The following is a 24,424-nucleotide window of genomic DNA, read 5'->3' on the forward strand; positions in this document are numbered from 1 at the left end:
CTATTCATACTAAGAGTTTCATTTGCAAAGAGAAAAAACGGTTAAGGGATCTCTCAAGGGATACACAGAAGAGGCGGGGTCTGGGGTGCGCTGCGCGCGAGACCCACGCGGAAGATACGATGTCGGAGTCGTTCTGCTGTCGTAAACCTGCACTTCTCAGCGCTCACTCCGCGGCGCCCGGCCCCTCGGCCCCTCCCGCCAAAGACTTCATTTCCCAAGATGCCAAGGGGTGGGGCCGGGCGGAAGGCTGTGTGCCCTCCGCGGGGCATGATGGGGGAGTTGGACATTTCCATCATGGCGGCTTCCATTTCGGGCTACACCTTCAGCGCTGTGTGTTTTCACAGCGCCAACAGCAACGCCGACCACGTAGGTGCCAGGCTCCCCGCCGCGGCCGCAGGGGCCTTCACCCTCCCTCTCGGGCTGGCGCCTGCGACCAAGCCGGGACCACTCGTAGCTCGCCCCCCGCGCTCCAGGGCCGGCCCGTGGAGCTGGTGACCCGGGCAGCTCCCGCCCCCGGCGAGATCGTGCTGCCCGGGGCTACTTCGCCCCCGGGATAGGCCTCCTCCCTCGGTGCCTTCCGGCGCCCGGCCGTCCCGGGACATCCGTCTCCCGCTTAGCAAAGCTGCCCCTGCCGGCCGCCGGCAGTGTCAGGAGTCGCTTAGTGGAAACCGAACGCCTGCCCCTCCCTGAGAATCAGGCCTCCACACTTGTGATGGGCGCCTGGAGTCGAGAAAGAGCAGAGAGACCGGGCTTTAGTCCAGGAGCCGAGGGACCCAGCCCTCCCGGTCTCACAGGTTGTTGTGGGATGCGACGAGGGAATCCATGGTTGTCACTATTCATACTTGTTAGATACGATCGTTTGTTTTCTTTGCCTCGATGGAAAATGGAGAATGTAAACAAGAGTGTTAGGTGTAGGGTCTACTTGCTTTGAAGTTGCATGTTTAGTTGCTTTGCGAATGTCCTAAGACCACGGAACTAAGTCGCAGTGAAATAGGGAAGTGACAGGCCTACGTATGAGTGATCGGAAATGCATAGGCTTTGGAGCCCACAGAGGGAGCAGAGCTTGTCTGCTTCAGTATCTTTATTTTACGAATTGTCTTTTAATGTCACTGGCCTCTGGATGCAAATTCTTTATGAAACTAGATAATTTATATCTTGAAGCATCTCTTTAATTTGCCCACCAAGTCGGGGGATTATTTTAAATGATGTTAATAGTGAATTATTCAAATTCGTTAAGTAAGTGTGGGGGTTTTGTGGTTGTCATTACAAAGCAAAATGATACACTGCAGAAGAAGGAACTGGATTTGATTTGATGTCAGCAGTCTTAGCTTTCATTAATAAAAACTAATTTCATAGAGAGGTGATTCCATTAGTAAATTAGATGGCATTGAATTATCGTACCTTTCATCTCTTCAGTGTCAGTGGTAGAGATTAATGATAAGAATATACACAACATGGGTTTTTCCAGAGGCAGCTCCTTCCTCTGGACAGGAAGACCTTTGATACTGCAGCCAGCTATTTAGTAATGTAATGCAGTTCCATGTATGGGTAGTTTGTGATACTCCTAGTGTCTGTGGAAGTATTAAATATGGTTTCAATAATGCTTCTTTACTGCTTTAGTTCTTGGAGTGCTTAGTAATATGGCAGTTTATGTATAAGGCAAGATTATGATAAGAATAAGCACCAACCTGTTGAAAAGTGGATAGTGTTTCTACAAAGTGCAGTGAGTTGGCCATGTTACTTGGATTATTGTTAATTTAATTCAAGAGGTATCTGTTTAATATCTATGCTGTGGCAGGGATGGTGCTAGGCTTTATGGAAATTTTCACCAATGACAGTAGTTTGCATCTGTATCTTATATGACCTTACCTGTTTATATTAACCTTGCCGCAATTTATATACGTGGAATACTTTAATGTAATCTCAATTTTATATATTTTAAAGTTGAAGAACCAAGAATTTGCTTTTGTAGTACATTCTTGTTTTATCCAGGCAAGAAATTAGTTTAAAACCAGTCATTCTGTAGAGCTGGGGTTAGCAAACTTTTTCTCTAAAGGGCCACATAGTAAATATTTTAGGCTTTCTGAGTCATGTGGTCTCAGTAGCAACTATTCAATTCTGATGTAGGGAGAAAGCAGCCATAGACAGTAAATAAATTAGGGTGACTATTTCCAATAAACTTTATTTATGGACACTGAAATTTGAATTTCACCTAATTTTCATGTCATAAAATATTATTTCTATTTTTAATTTTTTCAACCATTTAAGAGTGTAGAAACCATTCTTAGCTTGTGGGCTATACAAGAACAGGCATTAGGCTGGATTTAGCCCACGCACCATAGTTTGCCTACTCCTGCTATAAAGTAACAGTGGCTCAGATAATCCAGACCAGTAGATAAATAAGCATTTATTTTATACTCAGCTTTAGAATGTCTACATGTCACTGTTGGCTTATTCAGACTGAGGACTGCAATAGGGTTGCCAGATAAAATATAAGGCACCCTGTTAAATTCAAACGTCAGATAAAAAGTAAATTTTTTAGTAGAAGTGTATCCCAATATTACATAAAAATTATTTTCTGTTTATCTGAAATTCAGATTTAACTGGGTGTCTTATATTTTTATTTGCTAAATCTGGCAACCCTAGACTGTGGAATACTAGGAATCCGTAGATAATGTTCTTAAGGTCTAAAGTTCTGTAGGAATTTTAAATTGTTTTTTTCACTTTGGTTAAAAAAATTTTTTTAATCTGTTACAAAGACAGAGCTTCTCTTTTGTAGTGAGAACTCATAACTGAAAGACTTTCATAGGATAAAACAAGCTGCTTTAGTCAATGTTTCTCCAACTAGTAGCCATGGACACTCCTTCAGGTCTGAGAGAATTTTTTTAAGGGGATCCCTATATTACTCAAGTTTAAGAAATGCCCTGTACACAATGATTTGGAATTTTAGGACACTCCCCTCCCCTAATCCGATACAAAAGCTGTGCGGTAAAGCATCCTTCTCTCCCTCCTCACCACCCAAGATTCTCACTTCTAACTGGGAATGTTCTTAAACTAGGAACCTTCTTTAATTGATTTGAAGGATCTACCTAGAATAGAAAGGTGTATAGTACAAGGGCATTGTTTCAGCTAGTACTTATTGAGCACCTCCTCTGTGCTGGACACTGTGCTGGGTGCTGAGACATAGCAGTGAACAAGCACAAAGTCCCTGCTCTCATGAAGCTGACATTTTGGTGAGGGATAGGCATTTATTTAATAGTGTAAGTATGTAATATGGTCAATAGTGAGAAGACTAAGAAGAAAGAATGCAGAGTAAAGAGCATCAAGTGCCTGGCAGATGCTGTTTCTGTTCCATTGGCCAGGGAAGGTGCCATCAGGTCCCCTCTGATAAGGTACTATTAGAGTAAAGAGACTAATGGAGGGCGGGAGTAGGTCATGTGGGTATATGGGGAGGGAGATTCAGGACAGCCTATCAGTTTACCCTCTACAGGGAAGTTATTTTGACATTTAGGGTCTGTGTTCTCCAACTGTGCTTGTCCTGGACGTGACAGCAGGTACTCAAGCAGTAGGTTATATGCTGAGTAATCCAGAATTGATTATCATGGTGTATGTTCTCCAAAGGTGTACATAAATTACCTCTGTCTTTCTTAAAGAAAAACTTTCATGTGTATCATAGGAAATTTAATTTATTTGCTAAGATCCTAATTTCTCATGCCGGCCTATACAAGAGCAGTTAGTTGTGCGTTGTGTTAACCTCTTTATCCTTTTATCATTAGCAGTATTTTTAAAACAATGAAATAAATTGTATGCTATTTCGAGAAAACAACCTTAGAATAGTCCTGCTTCCTGAGTTTTTTTGGTATTGGTTATTACACTTAGTAGGATTTAGGTGATGAACTCACTCCATTTATTTTTACTTCAAAAAAACAGGGAAGACTTGCAGGGATTAAAATAATATTTCATCTTGTTATCGAAGAATCCAGTTAATAGATATATCTCAGATTGCTTTAGTCTTGTTGATTTACCGAATAGTAGTTTACATGGCAAGCTTATTTGGATTATTATTAAAATTATAACATCCTCAATTCCTCTTAATTCCCATAAAAATCGTCTTTATTTTTAGTCTGCAACTATTTTCCTTTATTACTTTTAGGAAGGATTTTTGCTGGGAGAGGTAAGACAAGAGGAAACCTTTAGCATCAGTGACTCACAAATCAGCAACACAGAATTTCTGCAAGTAATTGGTAAGTTTACCTCTGACCTTAGAAATACTCTTTCTGTGTATATACTGTTTGTTTTGTTCTTTGGCCCTTAACTGATTTTAATCCAAAAGATTAAAAGAGTGCATAGAAAACCACTAAAATCACAATGCAAATTATTTGCACTGATAAAAGATATGAAATGTTTTTCTAAGTCTCTGTAAACGTACAGTGCATAGCTGTAGTTTAGCTATTCAGTAAAGCCATCCCTTACCCACTGACTGGTCTGACTTTTACTGAATTGCTTTGTGCTCTTGCACTTGATAGTCTCTTCAAAACCACAGTGAACCTCGAGTTTGTGTTTTGGGCTCTCCCCATTGCCAACATCACCTTGTACTATAATGAAAGGATGTGTTGTGGTGGTCCTTCCTGGAGGGATCTGGCAAAGATGTTCACACTTGTTTACATGAGATTATTTGTTAAACCTACACAGCCTTCTGAGGAGTAAGCCAAACCATCAGTTTAGGGAAGATTATTGGGGAAGATGAAGGAGTATTTATAGATTCACCCACTCTTTTTGGATCAGTCTCCTTTTGATAAACAGGGATCACAGTCCTTTCAGCTGTACCTTGAGCATATCGCCAGTCTATCAGCAAGAGACATTTCATTCACCTACGCAGCCAACATTTATTGAGGAACATTCCCGTGTGAGGTATGTGCTGGGCCGTGAGAGGAACATCCAGAGGCATCCCTGCCTTCCAGGAGTGTGGGGAGGATGAGACACGTATTCAGAAATAATAGATAGTGCAGATGAGTGCTGTAAGAAAGCAACAAAGAAAATCCCAGAGGTTGAAAATAAAATGGCTAGTGGGTGAAATCAGTCAAGATGTCATGAAGGAGGTGAACTTAGGGCCGGTAGGCGGTACATGCAGGGGAACGTAGAGCAAGGAGTACATAAGACATACAGGGCATCTGGCCTGTTTCTATGTGACTAAAATACAGAATATGTGAGGGTGAGTGATTTGTGGTTTGAAATACTGCTGGAAGGTTAAGTTATGTTGGGGCCCAATCATCAATTTCAAGCCTGTTCTGATAACCTTCTAGTGCATGGATTGGGAGGCCAGGGTGAGGATTGAAGTGGGGTTAGGATTGGGGGGAAACAAGAGACTGAGCTGTCTCCTGAAGGACCAAAACTATAAAACCAATTCCCACAATGTTGACTTGTTAAATAAAGACTTGATATATAGGGATAGCTATTGTCTCACTGAGGTTTTGTTTTTTGTTTTCCTTAGCTATTTCAAATCCTAAAATAGAGAATTTGGTTTCATCGGACGTCTGTGCGATTATTTATTGTTTGCACTTGGGTTTTCAAAATTAATTTGGTAGATGAAGGTTAAAATGCCAGATGTAATTAAATGACAGCAAACCATGCAAGAAAAAGCTCTCCTATCTGGCATGATCACAAAAATAGCATTTCTGATGAATATTCTGGCTATTTATTTATTTTTAAAGAAATAGAATGGTAAACTAATTCAAATTCTACAGCATAATGTACTGATTCTTTGATTCGTAAACCTTCCGGTTCTTGCAGTAAATACGTTTCCATGGTATTGTAGATGTGGAGAAATACCAATCGATAGGGAGTCCCAGTTAATATAGTGCCATGACAACCATCTTTTGCAGTATGATCTTTAATTTATTAGCTACATTCAATTCATTGTTTGAAACGATTATGGATCTCATGGACAAAGTATTTGCTAGTATTACCTTAAATATACTGTTACCATTATAATATTTTTCTTTTAAAAATAAGTTCATATAAGAAAACGTAAACCAGGGACTCTGGAAAACCTGAGTTGAAAGGCTAAACATTAGGTAAAGTGCCATGAGTTACATTTCACACCAGTAGTGTGAAGAAGTTTTCTGGCATAGCTTAACCTCTAGAATAAGATGTTTTAAATAAAATGAATTGACCAAATTTATTATTTGTTGAAATTGTCTGAATCCATGCAGACACCTTTACTTTATACAATAAGGAGGCATGTGCTAGGCAATTTATATAGAACATCACGTTTTGAACACAAAGTATCTGTGTCTTGTTTGAATACTTATTAATTTTAAAAGCTGTGCTAACCTACCTTTGCGCAGAGCTGTCCACCCTCAGTTCTAGGAGTGGTAGGGAGGAGACAACAACAGAAGAGCTTCCTTGGTTAATGAGGTGTTGCAGTAGCAGTTATTGGAAAGAATGGAAAGGGAAAGGAGAGGAACTGTTCAGCTCACCCACTACGAGGAGAAGCAGAGACAGGAAGATAAGCAAGAACAGCAGTACATCCCATGGGGAGTTTTAAAGAAATAGTGCAGAGATGCCTTATATACATGAAGATAAGTCTCACATGTGGATAAGCTCTTTTTTTTTTTTTCACCAAATAAGGCGTAAAAAAAATTTGTCTCCATTAAAAGTCAAATTTTAAATAGATTCTTGGACTGGTGGCTCATACCCATCAGCTTGTTCAACTTTAGCACCTGTCTTGTCCCCAGTAGCTTTTCCAGGACTACTGCCTTCACCATGAAGCTCCATGAGTTTTCCCACTTCAAACTTGGGCTTCTTCAGCGTTTTTACTTTGCTAACAAAGACGTCATGGAGTGAATAAACAGATTGGCAAGGCTTTTCTACGTCCTTTCCAATACTATCTGGAATCAATTTATTGACCACTTCTTTCAAGTGATTTGTCTGCACCTCTCGGGTATGATTTCCATCATCTTCTTGTGGATTTGGCGGACCTGTTGGTACTGACCATAAGAGGTCTGTCGAATCTGATTGTTGTGTTTTTTGTTAAAACCAACAGAGAACAGACGAAGCAAATAACTGTCGGTAGTCTTGACATCAACATGAGCTTCAATCATGGTCTGCCATTTTTTGACCGTGGAGCACATTTTGCCTCAAGTAAGATCCAGGCCATGGAAGTTAAGCAATTTTTGCCCTGAACATCCTCAGTAATTAGCTTGAATTTTCTAAATGCAGCTTCATCATTCTGCAGATCAGCAGGGCTCACTTCAAAAACATGACCCTTGAGGCTATCAGATGTGATTTGGGTTCCTTGAGATCTCGTGACTAATGTTTTTCCAATATTTCTTATATTGAACAGAGCTGGTGTTTTCACATCATACCAATCTTGCTTAGAAAATGGATCAACCACTTTCTTCTTGGCTCCCTTTGTGCCCCCTTTCATAAGGTGCTTATTCTTGCCAACCACCATGGTGCCGCTCAGAGAGCCTAAAGCATGGATAAGCTCTTGAGGTGTGGGAAACTCTAGAATCCCAGGCGAGGCTGCCCTGCCTCGCCTGCTTCCAAAGGTCCACCTATCAGCTGATGTGTCCTCCAACTTCATTCCAATCTGCAGCTTTATCACCTTTGAGACCATCACCCTGTTTTCTCCATGGAATGCTTAGTTAGGTATTGCAAAAAATTGTATACGAGAAAGCTTTCACTTCTTTTAGAAAAGACCACATGATATCTAGAGCATATCTTGTGTGTGCTTCTAATCCAGGTGGTAAATCTGCTGGCGCAGATTGATGACAGGAGTATGTATTCAGAGTTCAGAATTTACTCTAGGGATTTTCTTAAACAAAATATTCTTTCCTTTAAAGTAGAAGATGAGTTTTTTTCTTTTTCCTGAACTATAGGTAATGTTTTTACTACAAATATTCCACATTCTAATTACTTTACTAACAGTATCTCTGAGATAACTTATGATGGTGTTCTGTATCGTTTGGTGATAAAAGAAGGAAATATTTCTTTTTTTTGTTTTTTTGTGAGGAAGATCAGCCCTGAGCTAACATCCATGCTAATCCTCCTCTTTTTGCTGAGGAAGACCGGCTCTGAGCTAACATCTATTGCCAATTCTCCTCCTTGTTTTTCCCCAAGGCCCCAGTAGATAGTTGTGTGTTATAGTTGCACATCCTTCTAGTTGCTGTATGTGGGCTGCGGCCTCAGCATGGCCGGAGAAGCGGTGCGTCGGTGCGCGCCCGGGATCCGAACCCTGGGCTGCCAGTAGCGGAGCTCGCGCACTTAACTGCTAAGCCACGGGGCCGGCCCAAGAAGGAAATATTTCTAGATAAGGTTTTCTTCTGTGCGTCACTGTGTCAACAGCCATGCTAGGCACATGAACTTTTCTTTCCTGTGGAAGTATTGCATTTATATGTGTGCTTGGCAGCATTAACATCAGTACAGAAGCTAATGGCCCCATGTCCTTCAGGGCTGTGGTTTCATTTTAATTGAGTTAAAATTGCAGCCTGGAATTCTGCGGCTGTGACTTTTTAAACAGCAGGTAATGAGTTGCTCTCCAGGAGAATGTGATTAATAGAATTGAATGGTTAATTAGTCTCATGGTCTTATAAAGCAACCCAGACCCTAAGCCCCCTGATGAGCTTGAAGAAATTGTTCACTCTGATTAATCACAGCAGTCTTTTCAGAAGCCGTTAGGCTCTGCCTTATAAATGACAGTCTCTCTTGGTGCTGACCATCTTTGAAAGGGTGAATAGACTTCCAGAGTTTCCTCCCTTCCCCTTCAAAATGCCTGGCCCCAGTTGTCATGGGTTGTTAGTAGGTTATTGATGGTAGGGTGGTTAAGACCCTCCTGTCCCCAAGCTGTTCTCACAGCTTTTATCCACCTTGATTAAATGCTTCCAGTCAGTGGTCACTTTTTCCTTGTATGCTTTGTTTCAATAGGTAAGATTGAGTAAGGGCGCACAATAGCTGTGTGTTCCTGAATAAGAGCTTTCAGATGTGTGCCCATCATACGTGGATGAATGGAATCAGAACTTTTGGTCTCCAGTTTACTTTGTTCTGAGAGTGTGTCCCTGAGTTTAAATGTTAAGAAGACGTACTGCCTTCACTAATGTACACACAGTACCTATTTAAGAGAGGAAAACTGTGCTGTTATTGTCTGAGATTTTAGTTAAAAAAAAATCCTGAGCTATTTTATAATTGCCTATATCTTACATGATTAACTGAGATGTATTTCATCTTTCTAATTACAGAAATCCATAACCATCAGCCTTGTTCAAAACTTTTTAGGTAAGCCACATCCTTCTTTGTAGCTCTTAGTCCTTATTAAGAAATTAATTGATTAAAAACTAATGATTTTAGGCCTGTAGCTCATTATGGCTATAAAGTTACAAGTATAACTAAGGGCATCCAAATTCACTTATTTATTGAGTGTCAGAAGTGTATGTGGCACTGTGTTAGGTTAGGAGGAGGGGAAGAGGGACAATATAAACCTTGACCTCAGAGGTTTAGAATGGAAGCCTTCCCCACCATCCTCCCTAGCAAGGGCTCTGCAGCCATAGAGAAGGAAGTTAATTGAGGATCACATACAGATAAAATAAATTAATGGGTGTTTTTAAGAAGAATAAAAAATGTTCAGTGTCCAACTTTAAAATATAAGGAAAGAGAACATAAAACTTCCTTTTTGTGTTTAAGTTAATCTACACCAGTTGCATCTTATGACCAACTAAAGGACAGAAAGAGAAAGCAATGGGAGGAGAGACATTCCGAAGGGAGAAAGCAAATAGCAGAGAGACATGTGGAGAGGAAAGGGTGAGGGAGAAAAACGCCAGTATCTCCCAGCCGTCAGACTTCTCCCCAAACCATCACCCAGGCCCCTGCCTTCTTTCTCAGCCCCACCCCTTCCATCTGATGGCTGGTATGATGATTTCAACTGTGTTTCTTAAAACCCCCTGAGGCCTATTCTGCTACCTCCCTAGAAGCCAGGCCAATACTTTCCTTCCAGTGCTGCTCACACTAGTACGATTCAGTGTGCCTGTTCAGCACTTCCTTCTTTAACACTGCCAGCCCCTTGTGCAGGCTGTTGGTGCTGTGCATTCCCTGCAGCTCTCACCCTGACCACTCGCCTGTCCTCAGCTGGCCCAAACACCTAGCCCCCTTGCACCCAAGAACCCCTGGTGCTGTGCGTTCCCTGCAGCTCTCACCCTGACCACTCGCCTGTCCTCAGCTGGCCCAAACACCCAGCCCCCTTGCACCCAAGAACCCCTGGTGCTGTGCGTTCCCTGCAGCTCTCACCCTGACCACTCGCCTGTCCTCAGCTGGCCCAAACACCCAGCCCCCTTGCACCCAAGAACCCCTGCAGACTTGTATCACGTTCACCCCCACACACACAAACACACCTACTCATTGATTATTCAGAGGATTGTCATCATGCAACATGGCTACCTGTGGACGAAGCCTCTTTTAGATTTACTCAGAGCTGAAAGAGGAGCTGGAAACAAGACCAGCAACCAGCAGTTCATCTGAAAAGAATCTCAGTGCAAATGAAATGATTCAGGCCCTGGTCCACGGAAGTGTCCTATTTGGCCCTGACTGTCCAAAGCTTTGCTAGGTGTGCCCTGCCTTGTCCTTCCCAGGAATTCCTTAAAACGCTGTCAGCAAAGTCACACCAGAACAAGTTTAAATCATAGAATCATAATTCTTAGAGCTGAAAGAAACCTTAGAAATCATCTGTCTATTCCAAACTCTTTATTTTGGAAAAAAGGAAATAGAGGCCAGATAGGTTAAGTGATCATACAGTGAGGAGTAGAACTGGGCTGGAGCTGGTATCTCCTGATTCCCAATTCAGTGTTTTTACTATGTCTTAAACTCCTTCTTGCCTTACAAGGCCTGGAATTATGGTGGTGGGAGGAGGAGAGAAAGGGTGACATTTCTAAAACTACGATCAGTGGTAGAAAAGCCCACACATTATTACACCTGGACTGCTCACTGCAGGATCCTGGTCAGATTGGTCTGTCTTAGGGGTGAGTGCATTCAGTTGGAGGCTAGCCAAACCTGGCTTCAAATCCCAGCCCTTCATCTTCCCACTCTATGATTTAGGGCAAGTCACTTAACCTCAGTATCTGTATCTACAAAAAAGGGAATGAAACTTATTGACTTGTTGGGCTGAACTAATACTTACCTCCCAGCATTGAGACAAGAATGAAATGAAATAACACGAGAAAGCGTGCAGCTGAGCATCTTATTAAGCATCCAACAAATGTTCATTTCCCTTCTTCCTTTCTCAGAAATGAGCTCCTGAGTTCTTTTTTTTTTCTTGGGTAATTGATACTTAGAAACAAGGAAGAGATGTCACAGCCATTTGAAACCACACATTTTGTAATTACTTGCTGACAGCACCTCCCACACGTGGAAGTAATACTCTTTGAATGTAGCAGTCTCCTGAGTATTCTTTCATGCAAAAGATACCTCATGTAGTAAAGCATTTAGATTGATTTCTCTTTATATGCCTATTGAAGACAAGCAATTATATCTTTATTACTAACTTTTAGGATTAGATGACCCATAGACACATGTAGCTAAGTATATTCATGTCAAAATACTATGTAATTTTAATAAAATGTTTTTTCTCTTTAAAAAAAAACAGTTTTTATGACTATGCAAGCAAAGTTAATGAAGAAAGTTTGGACAGGATTCTTAAAGATCGGAGAAAGGTATGTTCTATTTGTTACCCAGTCTGATTTGGAAATCCCTTCTTATCACCCAAACTTAAAACCAGAAAGGAATGTAAAATGAAACAATATGTTAATGTTAATACGTGAGAGTTCTGTTAAGTAGATTTTAAAGGTAAATTGCAGATGTGAGACAATGTTACAATATATCAATAGAAAAAAATTTAGATATTTATAGTATGATTCCATTATGTAAAAATCAGAAGGAAAAAGACCGTAATTCAGAAAGTTAACAATAGTTGAGTTGATTCTGGGTTGTTCTTTCTATTTTGTAATGTAAAGAATAGTTTTGCAAATATTTAAAACATATGCATTAATTTTATAATCAGGAAAAATATTTCTAAAAAATGTAAATTGCAATCAAACATCTTTGGATGTGTTACTCTTTCAAGTTCAGTTAACATTGAACATAGATGTTTTTCCAAAAGGTCATGTGTTTATTATTTGTGTCAACATATGTTTATGATGTTCTGATTGTGTATAGTAAGCAAATCTGAATAGAATTGAAAATGAACCAAAGTTTTATTGCTGCAGCATTGTCCGATGGTCTCATTTCTAATTTACTCTATTGTACCATGTGTGGGTTTTTACTTTTTGCCTTGGAATAATAATTTCAGAAAAATAGATTGGTTATTAAACCATCACTTGAGGAAAAAAATACCAATAAAAGTTTTCAACTTGTCAAACAGAAAACAAAATGCCTTTTTTTAGAAGCCTGTATTATAAAAAAGCTTCTAAAAGATTACTTGTGGATAAAAATAATCCTGGCAGTGTGGGCCTTGGTCTGTCAGGTGTCTGAAGAAGGGCATCGGGAGGAAGAGTGTGGTTAGAGTAGGTCAGCAGCCTTTCCAGTGCACGGCGGCTCCGTGCAGCTGTAGGCGTGAGGCAGAAAGAAAAGCAGGTGAGATAAAGGAAGAATGGGAAGTGTGGGGTAGGTGGGAAGAAAGGACAGATGGCTTTGCGAGTGACACCAAGCTCAGGAGGTGCTCAGTGTTGGCAGAGTCTGACCCAGTCACCTGCCCAACTGGGAAAGCGAGAGTAGCCACAGGAGTCGTGGTCTGGCTCTCTCGTTGTCAGTGACTTGCCCAAGAACACGCATTCTGGAATCTCTTAGCAGTCTATCCTTCATCTGCCAGCCACCACCTTACCTCCTCATTCCATTTATTTTCGTATTTTAGATAGTGAACATTTATTATACTTTCTAAAACTAAAATTTGTTCCATGAAAATTCTTATGGAGCACAGTTTTCTAGAGCACTCACTACATATGGAAAGTACTAGGAGGTATTTTTTTTCACAGATTAAAAAATTTAAAGTGAGAAAAATGAATAAAGAATATGAACAGGAAATTCACAAAAGAAAAAGAAAATCCACCAATTGCCAAGAAATAAATGAAAAAACGTTCAACCTCAATCAGGAAACGCAAATTGCAACAGCGTGGTAGGGGCCGGCCCCATGGCTTAGCGGTTAAGTGCGCGTGCTCCACTACTGGCGGTCCGGGTTCGGATCCCAGGCGCGCACTGACGCACCGCTTCTCCGGCCATGCTGGGGCCCCCTCCCACATACAGCGACTAGAAGGATGTGCAGTTATGACATACAACTATTTACTAGGGCTGTGGGGGGAAAAGAAAAGGAGGATTGGCAATAGAGTTAGCTCAGAGCCGGTCTCCCTCAGCAAAAAGAGGAGGATTAGCATGGATGTTAGCTCAGGGCTGATCTTCCTCACAAAAAAAAAAAAAAAAAGAAAGAAACAGCGTGATAGTATTTTTTGCTCATCAGATTGGCAAAAGCATGAAAGGATTGCTAATATCCAGTGTTGGCAAGGCTGTGGGAAATGAAAAGCTGTAGCGGGTGGGAATGTAAATTGATACAGACGTTTAGGAGAAGACTTTTGCAATAACAGAATTTTAAATATGCAGTTCCACCTCTAGGAATCTGGCCCAAGTAAATAATTGCATCTAGGCACAAAGATATGAAAAGCTGGCATTATTAAACACTTTAACTCTATGCCAAGCCACGTTCTAAGCACTTTCCAGGTATTGACACATTTAATCCTTGCAACTGCCCTATGAGGTGAACTGCTGTTATTATCATCCCCATTTTACAGTCAAGGCAACTAAGTTGAAGTAACTTGCTTGAGGTCACCAGCGAGTCATGGTGGAGCCAAGGTTTAAACCTAGCAGTCTGGCCTCTTAATCAAGTGTACAAGGATGTTTGTTGCATTTTTGCTTAATAGTGAGAAGTTTGAAAACAATCTAAATGTCCACCAGTGGGGAGCAAATTATGTTGGTACCTCCATACTATGGGATACAAAGCAGCCACTAAAAAAAATGTGGGAGGTTCTCATGTAATGTAGAAAGTTCTGTTAGTTATGTTAAATGAAAAAAGTAGTATTATAATTGGAGCCTATTTTATTGTAAAAAACAAAAGTCTGAGTGCGTGTTTAAATTACAGAAAAAGATCTTGAAAGACGTCAACCGAACTTAAAAGGGATTACTTTGGGAAAGGGAGTGGAGAGATGCTGCTGATGAAGGGAGACTTTATTTGATAAGTGTTTTTTAACTGTATTTTTTTTTTTGTGAGGAAGATCAGCCCTGAGCTAACATCCATGCCAATCCTCCTCCTTTTTTTCCCTTTTTCTCCCCAAAGCCCCAGTAGATAGTTGTATGTCATAGTTGCACATCCTTCTAGTTGCTGTATGTGGGACGCCGCCTCAGCATGGTTAGACAAGCAGTGTGTTGGTGCGTGCCCGGGATCCGAACCCAGGCCGCCAGTAGCGGAGCGCATGCACTTAACTGCTAAGCCACGGGGCCGGCCCCTAACTGTGTTTTATAATTGAATATAAATTGAAAAAAAGAAAAGGACTCTACTCTGTAGTTTTTCCACATTCCAATCAATTTGGGGATTTTAAAATTGGATTTGCTGTTTAGGGGCACAGTAAACCAGTTATAGGTCATTACCTGGAGTTAACTTTGCTTTTCCTGGGGCCAGGATTTTCAAAAAAGTTAAAAGTTGATCTGCAGTTATGATTTTATAGAACTTTGTGCTAAAACAAATGTTTATGTTTTCCTTTGCAATTAAATATATGAGTTTGTTGCTTCAATTTACTTGAAAATTATCTTTTATTTTCCATGGTATTTGTTAAGGGAAGGAACTATATTTTATATTTCATTGTATGTATTTCCTGTGGCACCTTATGCATAATATAAACTCTTTAAGGATTTTTTTCAAAAACCGAAATTTCCAGCACAAAAGCAAAGATGACATATATTTAAATGACTGAAAAGCTTTATAGTTGATTCTAGTTTGAGTTATTTTCTCCCAGGAAAGGTACAAAATTGTATCTTCACCTCAAAAGGGTTATTGTACTACCACAAATGTACATTTAAAATGTTAGGCTTAAGATAGAGGCTATTGTTTTTGATGTGAAAATCCCCCAGTAGGTGCAACGTGGTTGCATGCTGAAATACTGCTCTTGCAGAATCATAGTGTGTTTACGAAGTTTCCACAAGCCTCAAGTTTGGGGCTAAGGCCAAAAAAGCAAGTGATGCTTTCTGGAAGCATCTGCTCTGAAATAGATAATGATAAACATAACAGCCATCTTAATATCATTACAAGGCCAAAAAGGACACAAGCTGAAGATGATAAATGTGCCCAGTATTGAGGATAATTGCTTTGGCTCCGGAAAACCTAAGTGAATATCTAGTATAGAGAGTAGAGAGCAAAGCCTTTGTGAAAAATTGTCTATGAAACTTCAGCAGAAATAAGGTTTTAGGGAAAGATATCGATAATTTTTCATCACGGCCCAAACATAGCTATCAAAAAAGTGCCTTTCAGCATTAGCAACCTAGTTTCTCAGTAGCCTTCCAAGTAGCTTGTGAGCTCTAAAAGGCAGATTCGTGGCTGCACCAATGTGAATTAATTTGGCATCTCATCGTTCATTGATCGGAGCGATGGGGGCATCTTTTTGGTAAATATTGATTGAATAAGTCGATTGCTATCAGCTGATATCCAAAATAATTTATAAAGTTCCCCACTTCTCAGAAAATACAAATGGAATAAAACAATTGGAATCAGCATAAGTGAAAAGCACTATTGCGCATCTAATAAGCACTTGCAAGATTCTGTTAATCAGTGAGTATTTCATGAGAACAGCCAATGTACTGAGCGCTGCTCAGGTCTTTGCAGAGATGCAAAGGGAGTATGAGACACGCCCCAGTCCTACAGAGGAGCTAACTCTGGCGTTAAGTAGAGCACTGAGGCTTAGGATGTAATATGCCGTGTTCTTAGACATTGATAGCTCTAGCCAGTTGATAGGGCTACTGCACATAAAGCTACTGTGACCATTTGTGTACAGTTCTTTGTGTGGATACATTCAGAATTAAATTTGTAAGACTTCATGTAACTTTTAATACTTTTTTCCTTCTGTTTTGGTTGCAGAAAGTTATTGGGTGGTACAGATTCCGGCGAAACACACAGCAGCAAATGTCATACAGAGAGCAGGTTCTCCATAAGCAACTCACTCGCATCCTTGGGGTGCCTGACCTTGTCTTCCTTCTCTTCAGCTTCATCTCCACAGCCAACAATTCCACTCACGCTTTAGAATACGTTCTCTTTAGACCAAATCGAAGGTAAGGAAGGTGTTCCCACCAGCCTCACATATACAGGAAAGATGTTGGTAGAAAAGCTTTTATAATTCTCTTTTAGCTAGTTTTTTTTGTAGTTAGAGAAGGTACTTTTCCTTGTCAGCTAGTTGTATAAATTAAAATTGTTTTTGAATAAAGAACCATTAACAAGTCATGTAAATTATGTGTAAATTCTTTTAGGAATAAACAGCTGGAAATCATCATTTGCTTCTCTATAATCCATTATGTAGAAATACAGCTTTATTGCTCTGAAAGTGATTGTAATTTTAAAACAGATTTCCAAGACAAAATTGTAAAATTGTTCCACCTACTGGTTAATGAAGGTTTTGCATTGTGAACTTGTTAAAGCAAAAAAAAAATATATGATCATATGATCATGATGTCTGTCTGGAAACAACAGAGAGGTTTCCCTCTGGAAATTCACTTATGGTAGAATAAGTTAAATTGACATCAATGAGAATAATTATTAATTCTTAAATAGCCATTTGCAAGATTTTAGTAATTAATCAGTAGGTATTTCTTGAGCACTTAGAACCTTCTAGGCACTCTGTCAGTCACTGTGAGGATGCAAAAGATGTATAAGACATGACCTCTGTCCTCATGGAGTTTATAATCAAGCTTCTATTTTAAGAGAAGGGAAAAAAATGGCTAATTCATGCATTCTTGGGTTGTCTATGGGCATAGGCACTCCGTAAGACCTTCTGTTAGTTCATCAGTGCAGACTCGGACTCCTATTGCCACGACCCATTCTTCAAGCACAGCAGTGCTTCTAACATGATCTGTCTCAATCTGCCCACAGGTATAATCAAAGGATATCCCTTGCTATTCCCAATCTAGGCAATACTAGCCAGCAAGAGTATAAAGTGTCTTCAGTGCCAAATACTTCTCAGAGTTATGCCAAAGTTATTAAAGAACATGGGTAAGTTGAAAGGTAAAATGAAAGTTTTTTCTTTTATTAACAACATTTAAAAGGTGTGTGGAGAAATGTGGAATCAAGTTTGATATAATTAAAATGGAAAAATGCAGTAAGGTAATTCTCTAGGACACCACCACTGTATATCAACATTTTATTCCTGTTGAAAAGATAGTTTACATTTACTAATACTTAATTTTTTATCATTTGCTACTTTTTTTTGCAATTGATACAAAAGTTTGGATAGAGTATGTGTATTTCTGAGGTTCTAAAAGCTAAAAGTGGTCACTGAAAAATGTATAGCTTGTTATTTTTTAAATTGTCACGGCAACTGTGGTTCTTTTTATTTCTCCTCTGTAATTCTCGTAGTGTGGGCATTATTGCTGAGACATTGTCACCTTGGAGTTGCACCTTTTAAGTAACAGGTTAAGGTAGAAGTGATAGGAAAATGCCTTTCGGGTTTACAGCAGTTGTAATAACTGTGTGACATCTTTTTTCTATCTGTCTTCTAGTACTGACTTTTTTGACAAGGATGGAGTAATGAAAGACATCAGGGCGATTTATCAGGTTTATAATGCACTTCAGGAGAAGGTGCAGGTAACTGATTTATTTACTAGTTTTCATCTTATTTATATTGCCAAAATGCTTTTAATTCTACTTTAATTTTTAATAGTCTCCCAACTGACAAATGAATTGTGGTCCAAAAGTCAGAATATGCTTTCCCAAAATAATATCAGATGTATGGAATAGTTACTTACGCCAGCCTACAAAAGCCTATCTCACTCATTATGTGCCTGAAGTAGAGACTCTGCAGTAATGTATTAATATGACTATTTTAAATACTTGTGATCCCATGTATAACAGTGTTTCTTCTAGGGAAATGTGTTCCAAGATTAAAGGATTGCTAAGAACACAGTTGTCTCCATCAGTTATACTCTAAGTAGAGACTACCTCGGGAGGCACCCATAACTTGGTACAGCTCTGCTTCCTTCGTTCTAGTTCACTCACTCTGCCCCCAGCTGCCTCCATCGAGTGGGAGGATCACAGTGGAGTCTGTTCATTCCTAGTCATTCATGCAACAAATATTTATGGAAACATCTCTCACAAGCCAGATACTGAGCTAGGTGCTAACAATACTTTCCCACATTCTTTTCATCATCCCAGATATGTTCTTAGGAGTGATTTGCTCTAAAACCCTAAGAACAAAAGAACCTTTGAGGACAAGAAGGAAAGTGGTAGAACTGAAGAAGCTCTCCTGGGACTGGAGAAAGCCTAGCTTTGAGGAGGAAGGCCCCAAGGAATAGAGAAAGGAATGAAGGCAGCTACTGAAAAAGAGGAAAGCAGACTGAAATCAGCCTGGAGCGAAAGAAGAAAGCGTACAACGGGCAATTTCCAGTGTTAGTGTTCCAAACTAGGGTCACGGTACACCTAGCAGTATAGGGAACTTTATACAAACTCACTGGTGACTGGCCTACTTTCCAGCAGTTTCTGGTATTTCTGCTATGGAGGAAACGTGCAGTGGAAAACAGCTTTTTGTCCTGAATTCATGACCACGCTCTTTTCAGACTATCAACACTGCCTAAGGGACCTCCAAGTGGCTGTTGTGCATTTCTTTGCCAGTTGAATAAGGCCTGCTCTGCAGACACCAGTATCACACAGAGTGCTCTGAGCTGAATGGTTAAGTTGCATAGATGTAGTCTCAAATAGTTATCTTTTATGAAATCTTGACTTTGAAGCTTATTTTCTTTTTCAACTTTCCCTGATTATAAATATTTTCTGTTAAATAAATCTCTTTGTGTCATCGGATTTTGTTTTTTCTTTTATGAGGAAGATTAGCCCTGAGCTAACATCCAATGCCAAGCCTCCTCTTTTTTGCTGAGGAAAACTGGCCCTGGGCTAACATCCATGCCCATCTTCCTCTATTTTATATGGGACGCCGCCACAGCATGGCTTGACAAGCGGTGCGTCGGTGCATGCCCAGGATCCAAACCTGTAAACCCTGGGCTGCTGCAGCAGAGCGCACGAACTTAACCACTACGCCACCGGGCCAGACCCTGTGTCATCTGATTCTTGGTTGTTGGTTGTAAATAAAAGTTGAAAGCATCTCATTCCTGTCTTATCTTTTATTCTTCCTTTGTATGTTAGACTAGTATCAAAAATTCCCTTTTCATTTCAATAAAAATGAATAATCAAGGGAAAAGATTAAATCTTTCCCATCTTACCCTTATTTTTCAAGAATTTATAAGCTAAATAGCATAATCGTCTTAGCAAAATTAAGAAAGCAAGTCAGCGAATAACAACAACAGTGCTGGTCTCTTGGACCATCATGATTTTGTTCTACCTTCTGTGTCTGCTTTTTAACTCAGTAAAGCATCCGGGCTCCTCCTAGGATTGTAATCAGTGCTGTCTTTATGGAATGCCTGGTGCTTGGATTTGAAACTGATTGTTCTTTTTGTCATTTTTCCCTCAGGCAGTGTGTGCAGATGTAGAAAAGAGTGAGCGACTTGTTGAATCTTGTCAGGCAGAAGTGAACAAATTAAGAAGACAAATCACTCAGAGGAAAAATGAAAAGGAACAAGAAAGAAGTGAGTTTCTTATTAATTTTACCATTCAGTATCAGAGAACTGGCTGGTTTTAAATGTCAAATTATACAATAAATTACATGAATCCTACACTCATCAAGCCCCAAGTTAAGCTGTTTGGGGAGAGCATGCACTTGCCTTTAAGCTTCTCCAGAAGAGAAGTAGTGTTTTTCATAGTATCCCTCTCAAGTCTCTGAAACTGGAAGAAAAAGAAGACGAAAAGTAGAGCGGCTGAAGCACAAGTTAGAATAAAGCCCAAGAAGTGACTGGTGCAGACTTCTGCATATATTGACCCATGTAATTTGTTTACAACGCATGACTGGATGTGATGTTTCTCACTAAGTTAACTCGAGCATGCCTAGTGTGTCGGGACTATGTCCTCTGTTTCTTAAAGCCACACAAGGGAGCTACCTGAAATTCTTTTAATGTTATATTTGATTCATAGTGAAGGTCACAATGAAGGCTTTAAATGTCTTATTTTTGGTAGCTGTGGATGAATAGATACCATTAGGCTAAGGAGCCAGCTGGTTGAATGAGAATTAGGCCCAAGAATCTATTAATTCCAGCATGGTAACAGACATGTTTGCTATAATGCCATCAGATTTAACGATCGTAAGTAAAATTTATAAAATGTATGGCAAATAATATCAAGTGTAAAAGAGGTAAGGGTGTGGCTAACCTCTAATTTAATAAGAATATTTGCAAACCATTAAAATGTAGTTCTTATTTCCAGGTAAATGATGTCTGCTTTATTTTTATTAAAAATAAGTTAAATTTTCCTAGAAATAATCAAATGCAAATAGGGATTTATGTACAAGAATGTTAATCACAACTTTATAATTCTCAAATCTTGGGAACAATCTATTAGAGTTGTTGAATAAACTATAGTAGAGTAGTTGAGTAAATTCTGGTATGTCTGTATGTTGAAATACTGGAGAGCCATTGAAGTAAATTTTTAATAACATGGGATAATGCTCAATATATAATCTTAAGTGAAAACACTAGGATATAATATGGTATAAATATCTGATCTCAGCTCTGTTTAAAATACATATACCCCAAACACACACACAAGGCTGGATAATGAAACTGGAGTTCGGAAAAGAAGTTAGGGCCTGACACTTAAAATCCATGTCTTTTAACCCCAAATCTTGTGCTTTTTTCACCAAAACTCTAACAGTGTTATCTGGATAATAGAATTGTGGGAAATTTTTATTTTCTTTGTTCTTTTCTAAATTTTGTATGAGTATGTATCATTTTTATAATATAAAAAAATGTACTTTAAAAAATTTTAAAGACTTGTTGCTGTGGGGCTGTTTCACAGCATTCATAAAAATGCTTAAAATTATGGCGTCATACCTGGAGAATTGGTCATCTAACATAGGGCTTTTAAATTTTTAAGGAGAAAGAGAGATATAAATGTATTGTGATGGGTAGTTGTAAAGAAATACATTTTCTGATGTGAGGTCTGTCAAGAAAAAAATTTACATTCAAATGACTGCCAAGAGTGGTGAGGACTATTTATTTCATCCTTAGGTCCCCACAGTCTTTGAGCACAGTAAGCAACAGGTGGGGGAAATAGTGGAGTTAAATGACCTGCATTTTGCGTATCACATCCCCACTTCTAGCTGTTCCCTCAAGTCATTTAACCTTTGTTAACTCTGGTTTCTTTGCCTCTAAAATGGAAGCAATAATAATAATAATGATGATAGTAATACTTCAGAAGGTTGTTGTGAGGCTTAAATGAATTAATGTATAAGAAAAGATTTTGTAAATTATAAAGTACTATGCAAATGTAAAATAATAGTAATAATCAGTTTTACTGCCTTGTTGCTATTTTCCAGAACGTTTAGGTTGACCATTTAATGCACTGAGATGCAAAGCTGTGAAAATATAGAAAGTGTTACAGTTTTCTTCCTATTTTCACCTAGGATTGCAGCAAGCGATGATGAGCAGACAGATGCCGTCTGAAAGTTTGGAACCAGCGTTCAGCCCTCGGATGCCCTATTCTGGGTTTGTGGCTGAAGGTAGAAGTACACTTGGAGACGCAGAGGCCTCTGATCCTCCTCCCCCTTATTCTGATTTTCACCCAAACAATCAAGAAAGTACTTTGAGCCATCCCCTCATGGAAACTAGCGTCTTTATGCCTCGACCTCAGGCCGTGGGCTCTTCCAGTTATGCTTCCGCCAGCACTGGACTGAAGGATCCTGGAAGTGGAGCCGACCTTCCTCCTTCCCAAAGAGCAGCTGGAGACAGTGTTGAGGAATCAGACGACAGTGATTATGAAAATTTGATTGACCCTACAGAGCTCTCTAATAGCGAATACTCACATTCGAGGGATTCTCGACCCATGACACATCCCGACGGGGGCTCCAGGAACACTCAGACCTCTCAGATTTGACTAAACAAAAGAAACTCTCCACTTAGCACTGTTTTTCTTAATCGCTTATTGAGAGAGTTTTTTGAGGACGTCATCTGGGGGGAGAACTGCTTTCTCAGACCCCTGGACTCCCAAGAGGAGAGTCCTTGGGCACTGTACTAGTAAGAGCCTCACAACGCGGGGCTTCACTTGCGGACGCAGTGTGCAGGTTTCACGGCAGAATCATTAAGATAATCAAATTGTCCTAATTCTGGTGCGATTCACGGATGTACTGGTAAATTTAGGCTAAGTGAAACTTATCAACGTAGTCTCTGTTCTTTAAAATAAATTGGAAAATTAGAGACTAAGCACAATTAGTCTATAAATATTCTATAAATCAAAAACTTACCTCTTGCACTATCATGCCTTGAAATTCACTTTTTCAAAGGGAAATGAGTTTAGCAGCAGCCTTCAAGAACTTTCTGTGATGAGCCAAATTCATCTTTGCCAGAAAAGAAATTTTGATAATTCCAAGAAGCCTGATTGGAACAAATTGGATGTACTTTCTCTCATCTGCATGACTTTGTGAGATCAAAAGAGAGGGCTTTGTTTCAACTTTTTTCTACTAGCCTGATATGTATTGTCACTTAAAATGGTTGCCTTTAAAAAAAATGTAGAAATACTAATTACCAGTAAGTAATCATCCAAATAAGTATGTCATAAAATAAATCACTTATTTTTCTTTTGGAGAATTACAGTGACTGCTATGTTGCACTAGCCACATTTATGGTCTCTGTTCTGGAGTCTTAAATGAAGGACACCCAGCAGTGGATAACAGAAGGGTGTTCTATTCCAGACCTGAGTTTTATGATGAACAGATTCCAGACGCAGTGGATTTAGCCGAGTTCGTACGTAAGGGATATAATTCATTTAGAGCTTCTGACAAATCCTAGTGTTAGTTTTATTTGTGGAGGAAAGACATTTAATAAACTATTTGGGAATCTTGGTGAATAAAGATTCATTTTAAATCTGAATAATCATACCTATTTTTTTTTAAGTTGCCATTTGGAAGATAATTGTGAATGTGTAGAGACTTTCTGTTGGGATGCACTTATATTTTTTATTTAATTACTGCCTCTTTTCTAGTTTTGCCCAGAATGTGTGAAACCACTAAAGATGTTCATGAGCATGTTAGGCTCCTGGTTTGGAAATGACAAGACCCACCGTTTATGACAGGTCAGCCCATGAAGTTAATGCTTTGGAACGTAACTGCCTTTCCTTTGGACTAGTTAAAACCTGCAAGAATAAGGAAGTTGTTAAAGAGCCTTAAAATCCAGATTCTGAAAAAGTAGTTTCATTTTATAGGAGAGAAGTTTACTCACTGAGCTCCAGTTCCAATACTAAATTAGACGATATAATAGGGACTGAAAAATGAAATGCTAAAACTGCCGTTCTTCAGATACCCACTTGCTGGGGTCTGCATTTTACTCCGCTCCTGGTTTTGTTGGCCTTCTACCACTGCCATTTGATTTAAAATGTTGCAGACCACTTTACCTGCAAATGCATTCCAGTTTTTATCAGCTACCTACTAGGGGCTTCAGCACCAGTGTGAATTAATTAATTGTTTTTAAGTGCCATTGCCGTCTCCTCTGTTCAGATTCTGACATTCAGGAAAATGTTTTTATTTTATGCCATACTGAAACCTACAATGTATATCTGACAAAGCAGTTAAATGTGACAATAAAAACTTATTTAATCATGGTACCGTTGTTTTAATGTCTGTCTCAGCACCCAACAAGGTCTTGCCTCAGTTTACTCATTCTGGCAGTTCTTAATAGACTTAATACAGTTTTTTAAACAGTGTTAAAATTCATCTCTGGACAGATTTTTTTTGTCAGGCTGGTTTCAGGGGAAGTCCAGGAATAGGACTTACTAAAATGTTTCTGTTGATTTCAAGGAGAATGTGTTGAGTATCAAGTTACCAAGAGAACTGAGTATCAATGGTAACAGAAAACAGAATTGAATCATAGAAAGGTGCCCACAAGGCACCTTTCCCATAAGAACTGATCTTGTTTGAAGAGACCTCTCAGCCTAGATCACCTGAAAATAGAGATGTTGTTGTAGAACTTGGTGCTCTTAGAGTGCCTTAGGAATTACGGAATCGCCTTAGCATGAGGATGTGTGGGCTAACAAGTGTATTCTGGATTC

At 39.5% G+C, this 24,424-nt stretch overlaps 1 protein-coding gene and 1 pseudogene across 1 annotated transcript; one reads left to right on the forward strand and one right to left on the reverse strand.

Annotated features, from left to right (window-relative positions):
- Positions 1-262: 262 nt before the first annotated feature.
- ABRAXAS2 (abraxas 2, BRISC complex subunit) lies at positions 263-23,977 on the forward strand. Its single transcript, XM_058544246.1, has 9 exons — positions 263-366; positions 4,154-4,244; positions 9,240-9,276; positions 11,633-11,699; positions 16,157-16,347; positions 17,162-17,281; positions 17,788-17,872; positions 19,746-19,860; positions 21,789-23,977. Exons 1-9 carry the CDS (start codon positions 268-270, stop codon positions 22,256-22,258), a joined length of 1,275 nt encoding a protein of 424 aa, XP_058400229.1. The 5' UTR covers positions 263-267; the 3' UTR covers positions 22,259-23,977.
- Positions 6,654-7,456, reverse strand: LOC131407532 (small ribosomal subunit protein eS1-like; annotated as a pseudogene).
- Positions 23,978-24,424: the final 447 nt, after the last annotated feature.

Source organism: Diceros bicornis, chromosome 6, assembly GCF_020826845.1.
Source record: "Diceros bicornis minor isolate mBicDic1 chromosome 6, mDicBic1.mat.cur, whole genome shotgun sequence".
NCBI lineage: Eukaryota > Metazoa > Chordata > Mammalia > Perissodactyla > Rhinocerotidae > Diceros > Diceros bicornis.